The 24,736-nt window shown below is 33.4% G+C and overlaps 1 protein-coding gene across 1 annotated transcript in view; it reads left to right on the top strand.

Annotated features, from left to right (window-relative positions):
• LOC118185453 (uncharacterized) overlaps nucleotides 1-24,736 on the top strand; it is a 113,630-nt gene that overhangs the window by 49,088 nt on the left and 39,806 nt on the right. Inside the window, exon 4 of the mRNA XM_085821839.1 lies at nucleotides 21,821-22,068. Coding sequence (XP_085677965.1) covers nucleotides 21,821-22,068 — 248 coding nt within the window. The remainder of the gene's footprint in view (nucleotides 1-21,820; nucleotides 22,069-24,736) is intronic.

Genomic DNA, 24,736 nt, shown 5'->3' with positions numbered 1-24,736 from the left:
AGACAGCTTCTTCACCGTATTTGGCGGCGGATACTTTTGAACAGCGATTATTTTTGATTTGTCCGTCTCGATTCCTTTCTGAGATATTTTGTATCCTATATATTTTAATTCAGGGGCTGCAAATTTACACTTTTCAACATTAACTTTTAGACTGGCTTCATTTAATAAGGAAAACACCTCTCTCAAATCTTTTATATGTTTATCCAAATTATCACTAGTAATAATGATATTGTCTAAATATATAAATGTGTTCTTTCCTAGAACAGGCCTTGTACAATGTCCATACATCGCTGAAATGTTGCTGGTGTCCCTGAAAGGCCAAACGGCATACGCAAGAATGCATAAGTGCCTGACTTGGTTATAAAAGCAGTCTTAGGCACATCTTCTGGTTTTACACCTATTTGAAAATAACCCGTCGTTAGGTCTAACGTAGTCATGTATTTCGTAGAAGTTATGTTCCTTAAAATTTCTTCAATAATAGGTAAGGGATATACCGGATATTTAGTAATGGAGTTTAATTTACGATAGTCAATTGCAAAACGCCACCGTTTCGGATGTGTTACTGGATAATCGTTATTTTTCTTACATAACACAACCAGGCTGGCATAACTACTTGAGATGGGCGTTATGATATTTTTACGTAATGTATCTCGAATGTACCACTCTATAATTTTTTCTTTAGTCTTATCGTACCAATACGGCTTGTGGCGAACTGGCAGTGAATCTCCTGTATCGATTTTGTGTTTCGTCACTTGAGTAAATCCGGGAATATCACTAAATAACGAAGCAAATTCACTTAGCACTTGGCGAATTTTTTGTTGCTCTCCCGTAGGTAGGTGCTTGAGATTTAACGTGGGTGGTTCTCTTTTTTCTTCAAGCACTGGTTTCATGGTCAGCTTAAGGGACGCTTGGTTAAAATCCAGTGTTGCTTCTGCTTCTGAAAGAAAATCTATCCCTAAAATTACATTCGCTTGTAGATTTTTTTACGATAAAAAACATAATTTTTACCTGCATCTTCCTTAATACAGATATAGAATGGTATTTTTCCTATGCATTTGCATCTTTCCCCCTGCGCAGCTAACACTATCGTATTATCCGAATTATATATTCTATATTTACGGAAGTATTTCCTAAAAAAATCTTCTGCCGCACAGGAACACTGTATCCAAAAGTACGGTGGCTGGAATATTGTTCACAAAAACTTCAATCGTTGGAAGAATCAAATTTTTAACTGAGTTGTAGTCCTTAAACTTTCTTTCCCAGGTCTTTAACATCTGGTTCCAATGTAGAGCACAGTATCCACTACCGGTGCCACATTCTCCTTTGGAACCATCAGTGTATATTGCAGTGGCTTTGAATCACATTGGTGACTTGCAGTTAATTGAGATGTTGAATTCGGCCGGGTGGCAAGGTGGCTCGTTAAATGCTTTGCTCATAGTCAGTATAAACAAAAGTCCTATCCCATAAACTTATTGTCTCTGAGTCGGAGCACTCGCACTTTTGCACTCTCATGCTGAGCTAAGAGATGCAGAGGCAGCAGTCCTGAAATCACATTTAGAGCATTAGTGGGTGAGGTTTTATATCCTCGGGAATTGCTTAGGAGGAATGGTCTTTGTGGTGAGCATAGCAGATTCTCCATTTTAGTAGTGATCGTAATGCCCCACATGGAGGCCCCATACAGTGCAATATGCTCAGCAACTACAGAGTACCTTGTCTTAAGCATCCTCAAAGAAACTCCCCATGTTGGTGCGGCTGTTCTGACCATGGAATGAAATATTCCTGTGAAGTCGTGCCTTGACTTCCTTTAAACATGGCATCCAAGTGAATGTGTCGTCAATTACAACTCCAAGGTACCTCAAGTTTCTGACTATTTCAATATTTTTGGCATAAAGGTTCATGCACGGACTTCTTCAATGCTGCTTACCTGGGCAAATAAGCATACCTTCGGTTTTTGAGTTGGCAATAATTAACTTATGGTCATTGGCCCATTTGGTCATCTAACCCATTGCTTGTTGCGCCCTAGTCTCATATGCATTGCGGCTGTGCCCTTTGGTCACCAGCAAAAAGTCATCAGCATTAGCCAGTATTTCTGTGTGAAGATCTGTGTTAAAGAGAGTTAGCACTGTGTCGGCTACAAGATTCCAAAGCAGTGGACCCAGACAGGATCCTTGAGGATGGCATCTATTGATGGAATGTGAGTGCACTCCTGCATCCGCAGTGGCTTGTAAGCGGCGATCACTTAGGTAGCTGTAAATAAAGTCAAAGAGGATCTTAGGGCAACCCATGTCCTGTAACCTCCATGTCGAAGGCGCCCCGTATATCCACAGAGATAATGAAACTATGCTGGTTATTTCTTCTGTTATTTGCTATTATTTTTCATAGGTGCTACAGCGCGTGATCCACCGATCTGCCAGGAATGAAGCCATATTGTTTTTCACTTATACTTTGTCCAGAAAGGATATAGTGTTTAAGTCTTTGAAGGACGACTCTTTCTAGTACTTTACCCAAAGCAAGAAGAAGGCAAATAGGCCGTAGGCCGGTAAGACGTTGGTACATTAGGGTCTTTTTTTGCTTTAAGGAAGAGCACCACCTCACCACGTTCTGTGCCAGCTGGAAAGTATCTGTTGCGCCAACATGCAGTAATGTAGGCATACAGTTACACCAGATGCGTACTGTTAATGGCTCTCAGAATGCCATTATCTATCCCATCAGGACCTGCGGCTTTAGTGGTGTTTAATGATTTAACAATGTTGCTCATTCCTTTGGGGTTTGGCAGCGGTTCTAAATCTGTTTTCTTGGTATTGTAATATTGCTCAACACTAGCTCTGATATTTCTTTGTGCGGAATTATCCGTGTCTGCGTTATCAGGTCTGAAGATATTGTCCAGAATGTGTGCAACTACTTCTGTGCTAGTTGCTGCTCCGTGGCTTATTATAGCAGTAAAATTAGAAGGTGCAAACATCATGTGCGATACGGAAGACAGTTCTGAACTTATTCGCTGTGTTTGTACAGTACTCTTTCCAGGATGAAAACTTTGCTTTTACAATATTTCTTTTGTAAACAGCTCTGTGCTTTCGAAAAATTACCAAGTGTGTCTCTCTTTCTATGGGATCCTTGCATGCTTGCATTCTGCGCCTTAGGGCACAGACTTTGCTGCGTTCAGCAGTCAGCGTGGTGCTCCACCAAGGGGTGCATTTTGGGGCTGCATAATTTTTTCCTTTTCAAGACTTTTTTTGTATACTGAGAGCAGTGTTTGCATAAGATCTTCATGCATAGCGTCGATGTCTTTACCACTGTTGCAACTGTTACATTGTGAGTCGAGACTTTCAATATGGTTTGCGAGTGCATCTTTAAATTTGTTGAGGTTTATGTACTTCATTTTCCATCTGTTCTTTGTTATAAATTGGTGCGCTCCGAATCAATTCTGAACTCAGTGTAGCGATGGTCACTGAATGGGGGGTTTCGCTAACCTTCCAATTGTGAATATTATTAAGTATACCAGTGATGGCTAAAGTAATATTAGGCCACATTTAAGCTTTGGTAGTCCAGTATGTAGAAGGGCTGTCGGTGGGGTTGATGACTGCAAGGTTATGAGAAGTAATGAACTCAAGAACAGGGAAAGCATGCCTGTTTTCCTCTGGAGACCCCATAGAGGGTTAGCAGCATTAAAGTCCCCAGCGATTATCTTATTCCTAGTCGGAATCATCATGACTTGTTCCAGCTCCTGAAGTGCAGTGACAATGTCATGTGAAGGAGGAAAATACACATTCGTGATGGCAATCTGACCATTAGGCCCTTCCAGCTGTACAGTAACTGTGTAATCTCCTTTATGCATAAGCAGGGGTGTGAGTGGACCATTGTAGGCGATGGCTGCTTGATTGCCTATGGAATGGTAAGTTTTGAATTTGCTGAATCCTGTGATCCTGTTGTTAGTGGAATGATACTCTTGTAGTGTGGCTAGATCTACATTGTTTTCTAGAATAACCTTTGCGGCTTGGCAACGTTGCAAGTTGCCTTGAAGAACTGCAAAACCATGAACTGTTCTTGGATATGCAATATCCTGCTGTTCATCTACCACTGAACCATTGTTTTCATTCTGAACAGTTCTGCCATGTAGGCTTGACATTGTCTTGCACTAGACGGGTGTGTGGTGTCGAAGCTAGTGACTTTATATTTACTGTGAGTTGCATAATTGCCGCAGTGTGGAGTCTTTACTTTGCAGTTAACCTGGCTATGAGCTTGTCTTCAGTTTACACAGGTCAACACTGCTTTACAAGAATGGCTCAAGTGTCCCAGCTGCTGACAATTAAAACACCTTGCAACTTGGAAGTATTTTCTGAAAGCACAAGAGCTAAATCCTATGAGAATTCTTCTAAGTTCCTTAATATCTTTGTACAGATTCTGCTGTAAGTCGACAATCCAAGTGAGGCCAGTAGTTGTGGGAATAGGATTTCTTGGATGTATTTGTTCTTCACTTGTTGAGGGCACCAGGCTTGCAAAAGCCTCATGTGTGTCGTCTGCTGTTGTGGATGTGGGGGTACCAAAGACAATTATTGTGGACTTCCTGAAAGAGGGCTCTCTGAGTGTGACTGCTGCTGAGAGTGAAGGCTTTTCCTCAATCACTTTCCTGAGTGTTTCTACATTTTGTCTGTGGTTGCACCTAATTAAAAGTTTGTTAGAGTGTGTGGGCCGCACTTCTTCAACAGTAATGCCCAGTTCCCTGGCACTAAGTTCAGTAGTCAGTTGTGATCTGACTTGCTCTGGAGTTCTGTCTGTTTCTTCTTTTGCTTTTAAAAGAAGGACGTGCTCTGATAACTGTTTGTTAAGTTGCTCAGTATGTGCTTTTCTCTTTCTCTTTTTGACTTCAGTAAATGGAGTTTCTTCTGTTACCATCTGTTCTGGAAGGTCTTCTGGTGAGGTCGGAGCTGTTAAAGAACGATTATCATTCACGCTAAGTTGCTGTTGCAGCAGCTGAAATTTTCCTTGCACAGTACACTTCTTGTTCTGCAAAAGTATTGCGGATAGAAGTAATTAATGAACCAAAAAGATTTTCCTCGCTCACGCTGAATTTGCGGCTGTCTCTTTGTTTGCATTAAAAATGAATGTAGTTGGTCGCTAAGATGATTGATGGTCTCGATTCTGGAAGCTGGTGAGTTGATAGTAGTGGAACGCGTGTCAGATGAAGGGGAAGCATTCACATAATGATAGCACCATCTGAGTTTGCTTGGGATTTTGAAGTTTGTGAGCTATATAATACAGGTAGGTATAACTTAGCACTAAGATGGTAATTTCACAGAATTATATGCACCGTCGCACTGAGAGACTCCTCTCAGTAGGGTACAGAGCCTCGACCGCCAGCCTCTTTAAACAAGCATATACGGGTAAACTTAGAATTAAACACTTGGAAGTGCCTTAGCTGAACACAATAAACAGTATTAAAAATAAAATCACATAATAAGTATGAGCTAATAGCTAAGAACAAAAAATAGGGGGAATGCACAGTGTTAATAAATTATTAAACAGCTACACATAAGATAACCCAATAAAAAGGGAAAAAATCAAAACAAACAATTAATTCAATTATACAATATACAAGGAAACGAGAGAAAACTACGGAGAACTGAAATACACAATTTACACTCTGTTAACGTTATTTACACGAGTATGTTTAAATTATGATGGGTGCATCATATACTAGGAATATTCAAATAATACAGAAATTAATATTATAATATCTAATGGGCACAATATTTGAGAATTGAAGTGTTTAAATTATGATGGGTGCAACATTGAAAGATCTTGAATTTGGGAGAACAGATGTATTTAAGGGGAGAGCATAAAATCTAGAATCGTTAATTTTGAGGTCGCCAATCATTCTTAAAGCAGCCATCATATTTGTTATATCGGCATATATATATATGTAATGAAAGCTCAAATTTTGGAAGCACTGCATTGGGAGTTAGTTCCACGCACTTTTTCTGAAGAATTTGCAAAATTAAGTTAAGTACCATATTTGGATACTCGGTGATATCTAAACTTAAGAACAGTGAACTTGCAGATACTTTTCCCATTGGAGTTCTAGGCAGCAGATATACATCCTGTCTGACTAATAATATAAAATGAATGATTTGGAGCTTGGCGGTGGCGTAATAGATGAGCAGCGAAGAAACTTGGCAAACATGTCCGGATTCAAGATAACTTTATTACTGAGGAAAGCAAGTCAGGATTCGCAATATTTGGTTCACATACGGACGAGCGTCCTATGCGCTCTCCATTTTTGTTACATCAACACATATTCCTTGAATAAAGAAGGTAGCCGTAATGTGTCTGGCCAGGAGAAAAGCTAAAGCAAAAGTGTCTTAACAGGATGGAAGCCAGAAGAGAGTGAGTGTCGCAGTAGTAATGCAGAGAAAGAAGGGGGGAGAGAAAAGTTTTGAGTTTTGTTTTACAACTAGGTGATTGGTCAAGAGAAATCCGCATTAAGGGTTACGTAAGATCGTATGATTAATTTGAATGACGCGGTTTAGACTTAAGCGCTATATTTAGGACAGATAGATGATGAAGTTCCCAAATGAAATAGAAAATAAAAGAGGTTATAGTGAATTAAATTTAGAAATTTTCTTTTATATTTTTTATCTTGCACATAATTGAAATATTATGAGCACACAGAAAAGCCGGAACACTGTCGATGCGTGCTTAGATCCATATTGAAGAAGAATTTTGATTGCATGGTATCTAAAGAACTTGGCAGTCGAGGTAATTTTAATTCCATTTTTATTTCCAATTGGTATTTGTGGCCACAATCACTTGGCACTCTAGTCGGGCCTTTCCACAGAAGATTTACATTTTTGATATTGTTGAGATAGAAAGCAAGCCAGCAAAATTACATGTTAGCACAGTAGAGAGCAAAAGCTGAAGTTCGTAGTTATGCAAGATGGAAGCACGCGAAGGGAAAAGTTTTGGTTTGCAATTTGGTGATTGGGTAAGAGGCATCTGCATTAAGGGTTACGTAAGATCACATGATTAATTTGAATCACACAGTTTAGACTTAAGCGCTATTTTTAGGACAGATAGATGAAGTTCCCAAATGAAATAGAAAATAAAAGAAGTTATTGTGAATTAAATTTAGAAGTTTGTTTTCATATTTTTTTTTTATCTTACATATATATAGTATATAATTAAATTCGGAAAAATATACATATGTAATCAGGATTTAAAAAACATAACCTGTGCATAATGCTGCTAAGATATAATTTGTAAATAGAGATTAAATTAAAACTAAAAAGGCAAAAGAAAAAAAAATGAAAGAATAAACAATAAAATATTAACTGAGCAAATTAATGGTACTGAAAATTATAAATGGAGTGAACTAAAATTAAAAATAAATTAAAAACTAAAAATGGAGTCAAAATAATTTTTGCCATCTTATGTAAATTAAAATAATGGTATAAAATGGAAAAAGCTGTATTATCATCAGACTCTTACTTTGTAAAGATGAGGTAAAGCCTTCTTATAACAATACATTTCTTCCTGGCATATTAATTCTGTAAGCTTAAAAATATGCAAGGCACTGAATTAATAAGCCAGTGGATGCTCGTTAATTTTAACTCAATGATTCTCAGAAAAGAATTTGAATTATCTGACGTTAAGAGAAAATATAACTTTAAAAGTGTATCACTGAAGGAGGAAAATATCCTAATATTTATAACTCCAGAAAATATACTATCCTGTCTAAAATTAAACCTATTAAAAAGCAGTAAATCATAAAATGCAACAGAAAATATGCAGTAGAAGTAAACTTTAAATAAAAGTAGGAATTACACTTTTGGGAAAAACTGTAAAAGGGAAGTTTGGTTTTGTTTATTATGCCTGCATTTTTCAGCCAGCTTCTTCATTTGAAGTAAACATTTCAGTTCCTTTTTTAGAAGGTCCAATCTGAATAAATGCTTTCAGAGTTTTTATAGAGTCCATTATGGATTGATCATTAGGACACTTAATGGTCCCTGCATTCTCTTCTGAATCTGATAAGGTTTTTTCCCCCCTTCTTTTGTCTTGTCAGTTCTGGAAGGTTGTTATGGTAGGTTATGTTATCCACAAATAATAGAATTTCACGCTTTCCCCTCGAAAACTGTTTATCTCTTCTTTCTAACCAGTTATTGAAGATGTCTTATGTTATCCATGCTTTTGTATTGCATACATAATCAACTGACAGTGTTCGAATTCCTTTAAAACTCAGTGTATTCTTGGACTGTCCAATCACTAATAATTTAGGCTTTTCACTCCTATCCATAGTAACACAAACTAAAGCTGTAATCATCTGTTTACTACAGGGTTCGTACGGTCCTTAAGTCCTTAGATATTTTAGAATCGATTTTTGGTCCTTAAAAGTCCCCCCCCCCCTTTTTTTTTTTTTTTTTTTTTGCCAAAATTTTGGCCAAAACCAGCAGGAGGTCGTTAATTTTAATCATCTGAAATTTGTCATTTTTTATGACTGCCATTTTGAATGTTAATTAGCATTTTGGGCAAATATTTTTGATGATCCATTGGCAAATTTTGAATGTGTTCATGGATTATAATTTGTTCCTATTTTGAATATAAATGGTGGGATACTCAAGCTTCTGAGCAAGAAGTGAAACATAAGCTATTCGAAATTATTTCGTTTTTCCTAATAAAGAGCTCTTAAACAACTTTTTATGTTTGGGAATGTGAATTCTTAATTAAACGGTTCCAAATTTGGCGACTTTTCAACATTTTGTTGATTTTAAGATCAGTTTCTATAGAAAATTTTTAATTCGCAAATCTGGGAAGGTTTCGACAATATTTTTTTAAGTATTATGACTTTGATGAATTTCATTAAAATAATGCTAATATATTGAAATTGTATTCAAGAAATAACATTAAAATTAAATAGTTTTATTTTTTGCTATCAAATAAAGTGACATTACTTTAATTTTTGGCGACCATATACAATATTTTGAATCTGAAAAATAAACAAGGTAATAAATGCTTTCCGCTTTAGCACAATTTATAAAACAATTCTTAGCAAATGCAAAATAGCTATGTAATTAATTAAAAATGCTTTTGTTTTCATTTTTTCATGTTGATAGTTTTTCCCGTGTAGTTGTCTCAATATGCATCAGTTTTCTCTATAAAATTAATTTTATACTTTTTTCCTTTTTTTGAAAATATTTCTTCCTTTTTGCTGTTACAGAATTGGTAGAGGTAATTTTTCTTTAGGATTTTAGACATTGGAACTTGGAAAGTTTAGAAGGATTTGAAGGCAAGATTTATAGACTCACGAATATAGAAGATTCCAGAAAAATATGTTCATGGTGTTAACATGTACTGGATGTATTTTACAGAAAGTTTGTGATTAACTTTTTGTAGCGTAGCTGTATCTTAAATTTAAATTAATAAACATAAGAATACATCAATGCGAGTGGACTGTAGATTAACCTTTATTCGGCAGTTTGAACTTTCGAACACAACACAGCACAAAGTAAAACGACAGAGTTACAATCAGCGGTTTTAAGAATGCAAGAACAAAATGCGAGCTGCGCATACAATCTGCGCATTGCGAAATAATATCTCACAGACAGGCAGAGAGCTCTGGTGGCCAAAACATTCCGCCCGGCGTTGAAACATCGTTTCAAACTAAATAGCTTTTACAAAATGAAATTATCATAACAATATTAAGTTATGCAAAAATGTATCATTAAAATATTCACAAGAAAACATAATATGAAATTATGAAATGAAACTAAATTATTCTCAAAACAGATGCACTGAAGCCTTGATACAATTCAGGAACTTAATTATAGTTAAAGAAACGTACAATGTTATAATGCTTTAGGGAAAAAAACTTAATCATTGATAGGCAAAACACTAAGTTTGTGAATTGGCCTTTTGAAAACTCCATTAGCAGTTTTGATCTTCACGATATGCACAATAGTATCTGACCTAGGAAAAACTTTTATTGGTTTTCCTCTTCGAGACACAAAGCTCTTCAAAGCAGCAATAAATGATTCTGATTTAAGATTACCTACTAATTCAATATGTATAGCTCTTATAGTAAAACACACGAATACACAAATGTAGCATTTCATTGGTTTTACTCCTCGACCTTGCCTGGGCTTCACTTGAAATGGCCCGTCGTAGTCAATTCCAACTTTGGAGAAAACCTTTGATGGAACGACTCTAGACGATGGTAAATGAGACAGTATCTGGGTAGATGTTTTAGCTCATACACGATGACATTTCACACATTTCCAAATCTGTTGGCTTACAACTGACCTAGCATGGATTATCCAATATTCTCTTCTAATTACTGATAGCAATAGCAGGGGGCCAGCATGAAGATGGGATTAATGAAAATGATTCACTATAATCTGTGTTATGTGATGTTTCTTGGGCAACAAAATAGGATATTTTCTGTCCTGCGCGATGTTGGATTGTCTTAATCTTCCTCCAACGCGTATAAGTCCATTCTTATCGATAAAGGGGTTCAAAGAAAGGATCTTACTATTTGAGTTTAATGGTTGATTCTTTTTCAGAAGATTATATTCATTAAAAAACTCATCCATTTGAACTACTCTAACAATTGCATTTCTAGCATATTGCAATTCTTTGGTTTTAAGGTAACCTTTAATCCTTGTTGTGGTAGATTTAGCCGAATTATTCGCAAACCGAAAACACCATGCGATGATTCTTTTAAGTTTCAAAAATGATGAAACTTCATTAAGGACTGGAATTTGTGAAGCGACTGTTCCAATTGAACAAGAAATATTTTTCCGTTGTTCCTTTAAAGACTCTTCTTAAAATGGTAAGTTGATAGAGAACGGAATATTATTTAAATTAAGCCACTGAGGACCTGTCCACCACAAGTCATGAGTAGAAAGCTCTGAAAGCAAAAGACGCGCAATCAGCTGGATTCTCCTTTCCTTTTATGTGATTCCAATGCGATGAAGGTAAGACTTATTGAATTTCTGAAATGCGGTTAGCTATGAAGGTTTGCCAGCATGTTGGTTCTGATTGTATCCAGGACAAAACTATCATTGCATCACTCCATGCGTAAATATCGTCAACATGAATTTGTAATGAATTCTGCACAGCTTGAACCAAATGCACTTATAGAACTGCAGAGCAGAGTTCTAAACAAGGAATAGAAATTACTTTCAGAGGAGCTACGAGAGTTTATGATGCACCGAAATTGAAGAATTATTTGAAGACTTTAAATAAATCACTGTGGCGTAAGCTTTCTCTGATGCCAGCATGAAGTTCTACATTTGTAGATTTGGGCAATAATACTCTCCTAGGAATATGAATGCATTCAAGATTTGCGATATCTTCACAATAGATTTTCCATCTTTGATTGATTGCATCTGGCAAGCAATCATCCCACGAGATTTGTAATTTCCATATGTCTTGAAGCAAGATTTTTGCTGCAACTATAAAAGGTGCTAACCAACCAAGTGGATCAAAGATTTTCGAAATAGAAGATAAAATTATTCTTTTAGTAGAACACTCTCTGTTTTCGAGATTTCCTAAGTGACAAGTAAACTCGTCTTGCGTTGGATACCACTCCAAGCCCAATAATTTTATTGATTTAGTATCAACTACTGTACATGAAGAATTTGAGTTCCAAGCACTCAAAGCAGTTTCCAAAATCGAACGATCATTTGTACACCATTTATGCAATTGAAAGCCACCTTTTTGTAAAAGTTCACTCATTTGTGAAATTAACTCTACTGCGTCCTCTACTGTGTCTGAACCAAATAGGACATCATCAATATAACAATTGTGTAATATTATTTCAGCTGCCTTTGGGAATTTAGCTCCTTCGTCAATTGTTAGTTGTTTGAGTACACGAGTAGCCAGGTATGAAGCTGAAGTAGTGCCGTACGTAACTGTGCGCAACCTGTAAGTTTTAATCGGCTTCGATGGATCATCTCTCCAAAATATTTTTTGGTAATCGCGATCTTCATCATGAATTTGAACTTGTCGATACATTTTCAATAAGTCTCTAGTAATGGCTATGGGATAGCATCTAAACCTCAAAAGAATAGTAAATAAGTCGTCTTGCACCTTGGGACCATTCATTAGCGTGCCATCGAGCGAAATCCCTGATGTAGTTTTGGCACTAGCATTGAAAACGACACGTAGTTTTGTGGTAAGATTCGATTCTTTTAGCACGTGATGATGAGGTATATAATAATGAAAATTTACTTTATCTAGATTATCATTGGATCAGTCTTCAATGTGCCCAAGTGATAAATATTCGGGCATGAAGTCTTTATATTGTTAATATACTTCAGGAGTTTTTATTAGTTTTTGTTCCAGACTAAGAAAGTTGTGAAAGGCTGGTTGTCTGGAATTACCCAATTCATTTCTTTTAGGCTTGAATGGCAATTTTACTGAGTAACGCCCATTTTCACTACGGACGTGATTTTCCATGAAATAGTTTTCACACAATCTTTCCTCTTTAGTTAAAGGTTTCGATGTGGGAATATGTTCCAAATCCCAAAATGGTCTAACTAATTCCTCCGTGTTTACGTTTAGCGTATTGACTGAAACCTGCTTACAGTTTGGGAATTCAAAATGTGTAGTTCCAGCAATTACCCATCCTAACTTAGAACAACATGCAAATGGAAGATTTTTGCCCCTTTTAATTACCTCGCCATTGATTAAAGTAAGGAATACATTAACTCCAAGCAAAATATCAATTTCTCCCGATTCATGAAATGTAGGATCTGCTAAAGTTAAATCTTGGAAATTTTCATATAAATTCAAAGGTAATGTTACACATGGAATGTTTCCTGTAATTTTGTCTATTATGTAAGTGGATGTTGAAATTCTGTAATTAGTATTAAAATGAGGTGTAAACAACAACTCAACTTCTCCAGTAGTAGTTGTATTGAAAGTACCTAAGCATGACACTAATATCTTCGAATCCTTTATGCTCAATTCTAAATTGATAGCTTTTCCCGACGAATGAATGATTTTTCACTACCTGAATCTAGTAAACATCTACAATTTATGAATTCACTTTTTGAGTTTTGAACCTTAATTAAAGCAGTGCACAAAAGTACATGACTACGTTTACCATTAGCATGAGCTCCAATATGTTGATTTTCATAGTTGTTTGCACATACAGTTGGAGAAACCTCACTCAAGTTGTTTTCTGATTTAATTTGCGATATCGGAACAAACACTTGCACTTCGGTAAAGGGAATCTAGATGCATTTTTTGGTTTGAAATTATTTTCTAAATGCAAAATGCCTATGATGATGCTTAAAACAATGCTTGCAGGTATTTGCACTCTTACACATTTTAACTTTATGGACATTAGACAAGCAATTAAAACAAAGTTTATTAGTCTTAATAACTCTATTCGTTTCTGCACTGGTAAATTAAAAAAATTAGAACACCTGTATAAAAAATGATCTTCTTTACAAAATAAGCAAGTAGAATTAGTAATCAGAAAAGTAAACCTAATATACACTGGTTTATCTGATTTATGCGTTTTACTAATTAAAGGTTTACTGTTCTGTAATGTTCTAGTGTAATTCTTCAAAAATTCTATCAAGTCTTTCAACTTTGGTATTTAATCTTTTTTAATTGACACTCCCACCACAACTTTGTTGAAACATCAAGTTTATGCAAAATAATATACAACAACAAAGTATCACTAAAATTATCTATCCTTTGATCTAATATTTCCAATGAGCGAGTTATTTCGTTTACGTTATCTACTAAACTTAATATCGAGGATGCAGATTCCGTTTGTATTTGTGAAACGTTAAGAATTCTTTTAATAAAAGCAAATATCTGTTCTCTCTTATTAGAAAATCTCTCTTCTAGTAAATTCCAAGCAATACTGAAATTTTGATCAGCTATGGGAATTGACTGAATATTGCAATAAGCATCATTTTGCAAACAACTCTTTAAATATTGTAATTTTTGAGCTCCAGATAGATTTGGATTGTTGTGAACACTAGCGTTAAATAAATCTTTAAATGTTATCCATTGTGTTAAATTTCTGCTAAATGTGGGTAAAGATAATTTCGGTAACTTTAAACTTTCAGAGATTGATTCAGGTATGACAGGTTTATTGCCATTTTCATTTAGGACCTTGTAAATCTTTAACTTACGAATAATTTTCAAGTGAACCTCCTCAATTTTCTCTAAAATCGACTGTTCTTCCTCAACGAAAGTGTCTATTTTATCATCATCACAATTTGTATAAATTTTTCTAAATAGAGATTTAAAAGCTTCTTTAAAGATTTTACATTTTTCTAAGATTAATTCAGCTTCAGCGTTATCTAAGTTATCATAATCTATTCTCTCGATTAATTTTGTTAACTGTGTTTTTAAAATTCTCTTTCACTTTTTTTCTATATCTGACATTTTGAAAATATTCTAAATTCTCGGTTTTACTAATACTTTAAACACAAAAATAGTAGCAATAACGAAATGTCACATGCAATTAAAAATGCGTTAACTATTTCACTCACCTCGTACACTGTATCCATTGCGAAACTTTTGAGAATTCTAAATCGAAAGTAACACTATTACAAACATGTAGAATTCTTATTCACAAGCACGGGTTTTTCTCGAAGCTCCGGCGTAGGTTGGAACAGAATATTGTAGCATAGCGGTATCTTAAATTTAAATTAATAAACATAAGAATACATCAATGCGAGTGGACTATAGATTAACCTTTATTCGGCAGTTTAAACTTTCGAACACAACACAGCACAAAGTAAAACGACAGAGTTACAATTAGCGGTTTTAAGAATGCAAGAACAAAATGCGATCTGCGCATTGGGAAATAATATCTCACAGACAGGCAGAGAGCTCTGGTGGCCAAAGCACTTTTACTTTTGGAGAATTTTCTGAAAAAAAAAAGAAAGAAAGAAAGCATAATTTTAAAAAGTTTTACTTCTGATACCAAAAGTCGTTTTCTTAATATGTTTATCTTCCCATTGTTTTCTCTACTTTTCACTAGACACATGCATGGAAAATATCAAAAATGCTTCTAATCTTATCACATGGACAGGCATTTATAGAAAGGAATTTTTCTGTTAATAAAGAAATTGAAAACAGATAATTTAAAAGATTCATCTTGTATGTCTCAATGCATTGTCAGTGGCATAGCTAGGGTGGGACAAGGGGAGTTATCTGTCCATGGGATGGCATCCATGGACACAGCATCCACAGGAAGCACATAGGGCCAGGCACAGCATACATGGGATGCCAAATTTATGTTACAAAATTTTAGAATGAAATGTTTTTCATTCTTGGCACACAGAAAGGGGCACAAAATCTTCAGTTGACCCTGGGCGCTGAAAACCATAGCTACAACTTTGTGCATCATACACATGGCTGGCGCTATGCATTTTTCCACCTGATGCAATCTTTGTAGATCCTAAATTCTAAAAGTTCTGTTACACCGACTCTGTAACCGGCCCTTACCATATATCATTTCATATTTATTCTGTTAATATTACTAAAGAAATAAAATTAGCACCTTTTCCTACAGGCATTTAGATTTTTAGAATAACAGAAATCTTTAATTAAATTCAAAAATTCTAAAACAAAGAGGAAAAGTATTGAAGAAAGAAACCAAATACATAAAGAGAAAGAAAATTATTCCTCAAAGATATGTACAGTTATTATGTTAAATTAAGCGGTTGTTTATAATTTCAGCCTTTGCTATAATTTTCCCTTTCCGTTATCTCACCAGAATGAAAATCACTTAGGTAGTTTTTAAACTAAGATTTTGTGGTTGTAAAACAGAGTTTGTTTTTGGCCTCCTCTTGCACTCTGCGTTAGTTCCTACCAATTCTGGTAATTTGTAATTATTCATCTTTGCATTATCGCAGTCGATATTTGAATTTGTTTTAGTCAGAGAAAGAATAGAAATATAAATAAAAATATCATGCAAATTTTGCAAAAATAATACTACTTACATATATAAACTATGAAAATTTTCTCATGCATCCGTACCATTCCTCCCAAAATAAAGGTTTAAGAGTGGCCTTCATATCATTCCTAATAGGTTGTACACTAGTTGAGCTTTTTTAACTGTAAATTAGTGAAAGTCAGTGGAACTTGTTTATCTTTTAAAGTGTCTATAAGTATTAACATTTCTTTTTGTTGCTGTTCTTCAGTACAACTATTCTCAATACGTTTTAGTTGATTATTAATAGCATTACTTAAAAGTTTTCTTGGAAATGTTAGAAAACCAATTAGTAAGTTTTATTGTGGTAAAGTTAAAATCACTTTTTTTTTTTTTTTTTTTTTTTTTTTTTTTTTTTGTCATAAAGCCTTTATGTTGTCATTTTTGTTATAAAGCCTTTTTTTTTTTTTTATTTCAGTTCAGTCCATTCAGAATTTGCAGTATCATTAATTTTATTGTTTATTCTCTTATTTTTCTTTTGCCTGTTAAGTATATATATGTATATATATAAATCAATAATTTATTATTAGAAAAGGTATTTATATATGATCTCCAAGGAAAAGAAATTTAATTAAAGCTATGAATTATTAGGAAAAACTTTAGTAAGTATTTATATATATATATATATATAATTTAAACAAATTTAAATTTTAATAAACACATATAAAAGTAAAAAGCAAATTTAAAGCCAAAATAAAAGATTCAATTCTCGAACTAATCTACAATATCATTTAAATTCAGAAGCATAAGCAAATCAAGTGCAAAACCAATCCATGAAAATAAATTCACTAATTTAGCAAATTAAAATTAAACCAAACAATTTTTTTAAAAATGCATAAGTGAATGACTGTTGAGTAGGCAGGAGACAGACTTATCAAGGGGAAGTTGCCTCCAAACCTAACTTTCCAATCATTCAATTCGTGTTTCGTTGTCATTCATGCAGGCAAGGGTAAAAGTCAAAACCAAAAGTAAAAAGAATTACCTATAAAGTGGTACCCTTAGAAATTAGCATTTAAGAATTAAAGTTCTAAAAGGAAAATACTAATGAAGTCTTTTGAGAAGCAAGCAATTAAAGTCAAGTATTAAATTTAACTTTTTTTTAAAAAATTAAATCTTTTAAAAAATAAATTTTTTATAAAAAATAAAAAATCTAGAAACTAGTTATGATTTCAACATGATTTGTAATCCTTTCTCATGAAACCCGTCCTGGAAATTTCTTCTATTCCACCAAAAACTTCCTTTTTAATGGAAAGGTCAATATTCTTCTTTCTATTATTTCTTGCACCTTTCATTTACATCAAATTTATTTTTTAGTTAGCTGGATGAATTGTAATCAATTGACTCATTAACAAAGTGATCTTTGTATTCTGTTGGGGTTCCATTTTGATTCGATCAGCAATAACAAGGTGATTCAACTGATCAAAAATATTCACTTTTAATTCTGAAAGCCATCCTTAAAAGAAGCTTCTGATCTCAATATAAAAGTCTGACTGGGGTCCTATACTATTAGGTTTTCCTGGATGTTGACAAAATAATTGTCTGCATTTGTCAGCACTAAATTGAAACTTTTCCAGCATCATATCCTTAATGTGTCGTTAATTTTAAGATTCCTTTTCTGATTCTTTTGTAATTAGTTTTGCGAGAGAGGGAGGTTTTACAGTAGAGAGTACTATGGGTTAAACATGCTACCCAATTTGGTTTAGAAACTTTAAAATATTTTAATGGCCTTTCAAATAATTTTAAATAAAGGCTGGTATCATTTTTGGGATTGAGACCAGTAATCAAGTCATTGAGTTTTACTTCGCCAAGTCTTTGTCCAGTGAAGAAGTAGATTCTGTTCAGGAGCCTTGTGTTTGAACTTCCATATTAAATATTTTTTCCTAGGTTTGAAAATTCTTTCACTTTAGAGATTAGATTGTTTGATAATTAATCTTTCTTCATCTATTTTTTCCCTTATTTGAATTGTCAAAAGCATTTTCACAAACTTTTCCTCATAATGAGACTTTTGTAACGATTTCTTTAAGTTTAAAAAAAATTTTAAATCTGGGCCTAAGATTTCATCTAACTTCTCATTTTTAATCTTAAGGTCTTGTGTTTTATCCTTAGTCAGGAAGGACTTTGTTTGTGCTTATGTAATACTACCAGGTATATGGCCAGCCTTCGTCTGGCTTTTAAATATACCAGAAAAATGATTGAAGGGAACACCAAATGTTAAATTTAAAAACTGTGCAGGCTTTTATTCTGCAAAACAATTAAAAAAAAACACAAATAAAAAAAATGTAATACATATAACAATGTATTACATTTAAAATGAAATAAGCAATATTTCTTAATACAAATATAAATTATCCTGATAAATAAATTAACCAACTTCTCGTTGCCGTCTCTCAACAAACATCCAGTATCCAAGGGAAACATTGAGTTTAAAACCTGCACAGAATTATCGCCCTCATTTTTCCAAATGGCAACAGTGCTGATTTTCAACAGTCAGCAGTCCAGTATACATTTAAATGAAAAACTGTTGCCCAAACCACATTTCTAAAAGATTGAAACTATTCAAAATGATGCGATAAAATCAAAAAGATAAAAAAGAAAATGTGATTCGAATTTTGAAAAAAATCGCTGTGAGGTGCATTGGCTCTTATCTAGATGCACTTATATACCAAATTTCTTAGCCCTGGGTCTATTAGCTTACGTGCAGCATGAACAAAAGACACACACAGACTCTTTTATTATATAGAGAGATCACAGTATACTTTGACCATATTAAGTTGCAGATACTAATTATAAATTTAGGGGCAACATTACATATGCACACTAAATAATCAACTCAATACTAAGTAATGTTTTACAAACTAATGCATAACTGGCCACATTTCGAAAAACTTGTCTTTCAAGAAATTAATATTCAGAGTTAAATATTTAATTTGTAATTTTTATTTTAGTTATAAATAAAAGTTACCATTCATAATACAGTCCAAAGAACATAAATATTCAGTCTGAGCTAGTATAATGTATCTACTTGATAATATTATACATGAGATATTTATTTTAACAAAATACATACAGCATTTGAATAACTATTTACAAAACAAACAAGTGCAATACACAATTTACATATACTTTAATGAAACCTCAAAATTCGAATGATATAAAAATGATATCTAAGCAATATTTTCTACTTTCAGAAAAAATATAAATTATTTCCATTTATTATGCACTAAATGTTGCTTATATTTATCACAGTACTTAACTGCCGACATATTACAATTCTTAAACTCTAAAACATGATTTAAGGTTTACCCTAAATAATTTTCAATTATGATTCTGATCCACAAATAATATTTTCTGTGATATTCAGAATCAAAATAGTACTTCATGGGAATGGAAGAGAAACATGCCAAATAAAATTAGTAACACAACAACCTTGAGTTTGGCGTAGATTTAAGTACAAGATCTCAATCGATTTCAAGAGTAAACAGGTACAGGTTCCTTTTGTTGTGTTACTAATAGTACTTCATTATATATTAAATTGATACCTCAACTCATACATAGGAAGTCCATAATCAGAACACCATATAATCCATAATCAGAATTTCTTGTTATGGTTGTCAGAGGATAAGGTGGAGATATTACCATTAAAGTAACATAATTCTCTCCCCTTGAATATGTAAAATTAATCTTTAAAGAGAATCTCCTCTTCAGTCGAGAACCCCAATACTTGAAATATTCTAGTGTGCAATAATTGAGGATGAGGTGGAGAAATCAGCTTAAAAGCAGAACAAGGCAACAGAATGCACTGAAAGACTAATCAGAAGATAGACTTGAGACTAGTACAGTAGGAAATTGCAAGATTTCATTATTTTACTCCATCCCCAAGTAATATGGCACATTAGTTGAGGGTGCATGGATTCACCTTTCAAGGCCCTAGACCTAAATGCATGTGGGACCTTCTTGGGAGATGGTTAGCAGCACATGACCAGCTGCCAACAATGCTTCTGCAGATGAAATTGCCATTACGAGAAGAATTGGCCTAAGCTCCTTGACAACTTTCTTCTCAGCATGGACAGATGTTTAATCTCTGCTTCGCAGTAAGAGGTGATCATATCCCTTTCTAAGGAGTAGAATTTTTCCCCAAGGCATCCATGTCACAGCAGGGACATTCACATAGTCTTCTATGTAGTCACCCTTGGAGCTTCAATAAAGAGCCCTTTTATCATTTTGATTCCTCGTTTGTATGGTTTTCCTCAATTGGCCCAAATTTTCATGTCTTGGGGATCTGATGGTATGATATGGAACAGCTCTCCACAATGTTAGATTTAAAAAACTGTCTCATCCTTAAATTTTTTCACACCAGTGTGTATACTCATTCTGTGCTCTTCTTTAAAGCAGAGGATTATTTTGAAGTATGCAATATTTTAAATTGTGTCCAAAATATTTTAATTTGAAATAATTGGAATATGTTTTAATATTAAGTATTGCACTGAAAATGTTACTGAGTAGTTATATTGTCATAGCTGGCAGCTCTTATGGTTTTTTATAACATTTTCTGGTGAAAAAGAGTTTTTTTAGCAATAAATTAAATTTATTGAAAATGAAACTTGAGCAGATTTCATACCCCCTACTCCTTTAAAAGTACCTTGATAAATTAAAACTTTCCTTCTCTACTTAGAATTTTCTCAGAGTAAGAAAATTATAAAATGATTTTAGCTAAAGGCCTAAAATCATTTATTTTAATTTAAAAGTCTGGGGGGAAACCTTAGTACCACTATTACATTTTACAGTGATTATTTTTCAATTTCTCAATAAAAATATTAAAATATTTTGCCATTTGCATAATCTATTAACTATTCGTATTAAATATGCACACATAAAAATATTAGATTGAAAATTGTTTACCATTTTAATTATCAAAATTTAAGTTATAATGTTTTAATTCTAAAATTTAGTGTGAAATTTGGGCCTATTTAAGGGAGATCAATTTCTTTATGTCTGGTCTTACTTCACTTCGTTTTAACCTTAAATTAGGATCCACTTTTAATTTTCTTCTGTACTAGTTTTTCAAATATAACATGGAAGAAAATCCTTGTCCACACAAATAAGTTCTGCAAAAAGGTGATAAAAATTTAATAGCTTTATTTGAAATGCTTTTAAATTCTGTTTTCCGGTTCAGCAAAAAGTTAACAAGTGTTATTTTTTAAATCTTCAGTTAAGAGTTCAATCGCAGGAAATTTCTATCAACTTTTTTTTTTTTTTTTTTTTTTTCCATGAGATTTTTGAATTTTAATAGTTAAAAATACCATGTGTCTTTGCATACCACCGGTTGATAATCACTGCGATAAGTAGTTGATTAATTTGATTCATGCATTACAGCGCAAAATGAAGTCAGTTTGGAGTTCTTTTGAAATGGCACTGCTGTACAGCACAATCCTGAGTTTTGGCGTGAGAACCTCCTAGTTTTTCATATTTCAATGTTGGCAGCTATTTGTTTCTAAATATTACAAACGTGCTGGCATGCCCCTTTTTTCTTTTTCTTATTCATTTACAGTCTCAAAGGTCAGCTTTTAAAAGATGTTTGTGAATCCATTGATTTTCTGCACAATTCTAATTTTTTTGGATTAAAGGCTGTGTAAAGTGATAACAACTTATAAATTTCCCTTATTTGTGCAGATTAAGATTCTCATTATTCAATAGCATTTTTAATTTATGACACTAGTGTCATTCATATATTGATTTTAAAATTATGTAACACAAATTTGCATTTTTGGCTAAGTAGAATGGCTAATGTAATAATGAATGTTTTATATTTGTATAACATATATGAATTACTCTTTTATATGAAACTTTGATGTATTTCAGCTGTAGAGAAGAAAGATCAAGAATCCATCAATGCCATGTTTCGAGAACTCCATGAATCATGTATCAATCCCCAAAATAATAATAAAGTAACTAAAAGGAAACGACCAGAAGAAGAAGCATTAAGATCTAGTGTCAGGCAGAGTGAAGGTGCATTCCGTTATAAGGAAATTGTGGTTAAAAAACATACAAACTATATGCAGTTTGTCTTGGTTCCAAACCCTTCTAAACAAAACAGTTTAACAATTGAGGTAAAAAAAAAAGAAATTAAATTGCTCTTTGATATTTCTTTTATATTTGTGTATAATGTTTTTTTTTTTTTTTTTTTTTTTTTTTTTTTTTTGTAATGCAAAGTGCATTTGCTGTTTGCTTTATTATTAATGAAATTTATATATTTTTTTTCCTGATAAATCTTCCTTTCTGTTATATTAATAGCTTCAAATAAAATGAATAGTGACTTACAATAAGAAAGCATATTGAAGATCAAATGACCCGTCATACATAACAAGTACTATCTGCTTATGTGGCCAGCTGCCTAAAATAGTTGTTATTAAAAGAAAGTCCAGTTAGCAATTAATAGATATGAAAAACTGTGGTTATTGCTTTAATATTGTTTGGTTTGTTAATAACAGACAGATTAAAATTTTAAAGAAAAATTGAATATGTGACATTTTGATTGGTAATAGAGTGCCACATGGAAGATAAAAATATTTTATTTCTGGCAGTTGCAACATATTTCTTTTAATTCTATTAAAATTTTACCGTTGTTTTTTGTTAAAGTTGGAACCATAAATGTCTTACATTTTACTGAGTCTTAATACATTGCTTTTAAATAAAGTTTGTTAATCAAAATGTCATGAACTTCATATGAATGAATAAATAACACAAATTTGAAAATTCAATTTCGGGCTTTAAGGTGCACATGTTTGGGTGGAGGACTACATGTGCTCAAAATTCAGTGCCTGTAGGTACTGCCATTTGTACCCAACACGAGGAAATTGTTTGTTATTTAATAATAGAGGTTGAATAACAGTTATTAAGTAAAAGAGCTATTGCATTATCGTGTAAACTACCAGTTTCAGTGATTTTATATTTTAGATTATCATCTTTGATTCACCTATCTGCATATAATTTTTGAGATTTCTTACAAGCTCAATTTCCAGAATATTCTCAACAACATATGCCAAGAAGCACATTGTCAAAAATATAGCAGTCTCAAGATTCTTTGCACTTTGTTTAAATATCCATGTGGAAATTAGAAATAAATACTTCTTTAATATTTATACTTTTTCATTTGAAAGATTCATACATGAAAAGCTTGATTACAATCATGATGTAAAGCTACATACATACTTTACATCTATAAACAGTCTGGCTATGGTACTCTTTACAACACATTTGTTATCAACAGACTTTGCAATAAAATATCTACCATCTCCATGCAATGGTTTTTGAATGCTGAATTTACTAGGTCTTCCTGTTGCTGATCTATTTCTGGCTAATACTACATAGGAGTTTGCAAAAGGAATAATGCATTCTCACATCTGAAATCTAAAAGAGACTTTATATTTCCAGTAGTAAAAAGTGGTGATATTTATTTAGATACGGTCTCACCTCATATAATTTATCAGTATTGTCAATTTGACTATTGTCAAATGCAAATTCTTCTTCATATTCCTGTACTGCAAACGTGATATCAATTCTCGTACAACAGGAACAGAAATGTCCTTATCAAAAGACCAATATATTTTTTCTTGAGGTAAAGAATGATATCCTGTAAGCAATAATATTCCAATAAATCTTCTCATATAGGCTTCAGATGCAATAAATTCTGGGTTCTCTCTCTCTCTCTCTCTCTTTTTTTTTTTTTTTTTTTTTTTGCTGAGCGTATATATTTGTTTGTTCAACGAGAAGAGAGTAAATGTCTAAACCAAAAAGAAAATCGAAAATCTGTGCACTAGTTTTACCTTGTGTTTTGTCTTTTATAATTTCTCTTCTATCTCTTCATGTTTTTCCTGAGACATAACTAACAGTTCCTTTTTTATTCACTTCAAGATTTCAGTCTTCTGCTTTTTAAACTTTTTAGTATGGCTATAACTGCTTTTAGAAGGCTGAAACTTACTTCTTACGTGAATTTCAACTTCCCCAGGAGTATCATATGGTAAAATATCATTATTTAAAGCATTGCCATTCCTTTCTTCTTTGTAGAGGCCTCTGCAATTTCTGGGGGAACAACAACAATATCAGTTTCATTCTGGTCATTATTAACATTATCATCATCTGTTTCTTCATCAAAAAATCTTTGAAGGGCTTCTTCTAATGTAAGATACTTTGTTCTAGGCATTTTTAAACAACCAGAACATCAAATGGAATGAGTGAAAAAGGAGATTGACTACCCCTTTCCTGCTGGCGTTGCGTTGACGCAACGCAACACCTGCTTTCCCTTCCTTCCCAACACAAATATAAACATCTGACTGATGTAATGTTCTGATAAATGGCGACCTTGACTACAAATAGATCACTCATAAAGACAGCGATTCTTTCTAAATATTTCAGCAAAATTACCCAGTCGAAAGTTTTGCTTAAAGTATGAGATTAATTACTATAAACAAAATGATTGTTGAAGGCAAATGTTTTTTTATAGAAATAATCTTCATAATATTCCCTACACAACATCATCTGCTGGTATAAAATATCTTAGGTAGTTATATTTGTATACGCATTTATTTTGACTGTTGCGTCAATGCAACACGAGCGGCTAATGGGTTAAGTAACAAAATACTTGAACAATTTTTTAATTCTATCCCCCTTTTTTCTCTAATGTTATAATGTATTTCTCCCTCCTTCTTGGCATGCTTTCATGGTGTGGTGGTCTGCACGCTCGGCACGTATTCCAGAGGTCCGTGGTTCGATTCTCGG

This window comes from Stegodyphus dumicola, chromosome 8, assembly GCF_044657685.1.
Source record: "Stegodyphus dumicola isolate Sdum_Otavi_A_Nest chromosome 8, ASM4465768v1".
Taxonomy (NCBI): Eukaryota; Metazoa; Arthropoda; class Arachnida; order Araneae; family Eresidae; genus Stegodyphus; species Stegodyphus dumicola.
Note: the sequence above shows the minus strand (reverse complement) of the source record. Positions and strands in the feature narration are given on the sequence as shown.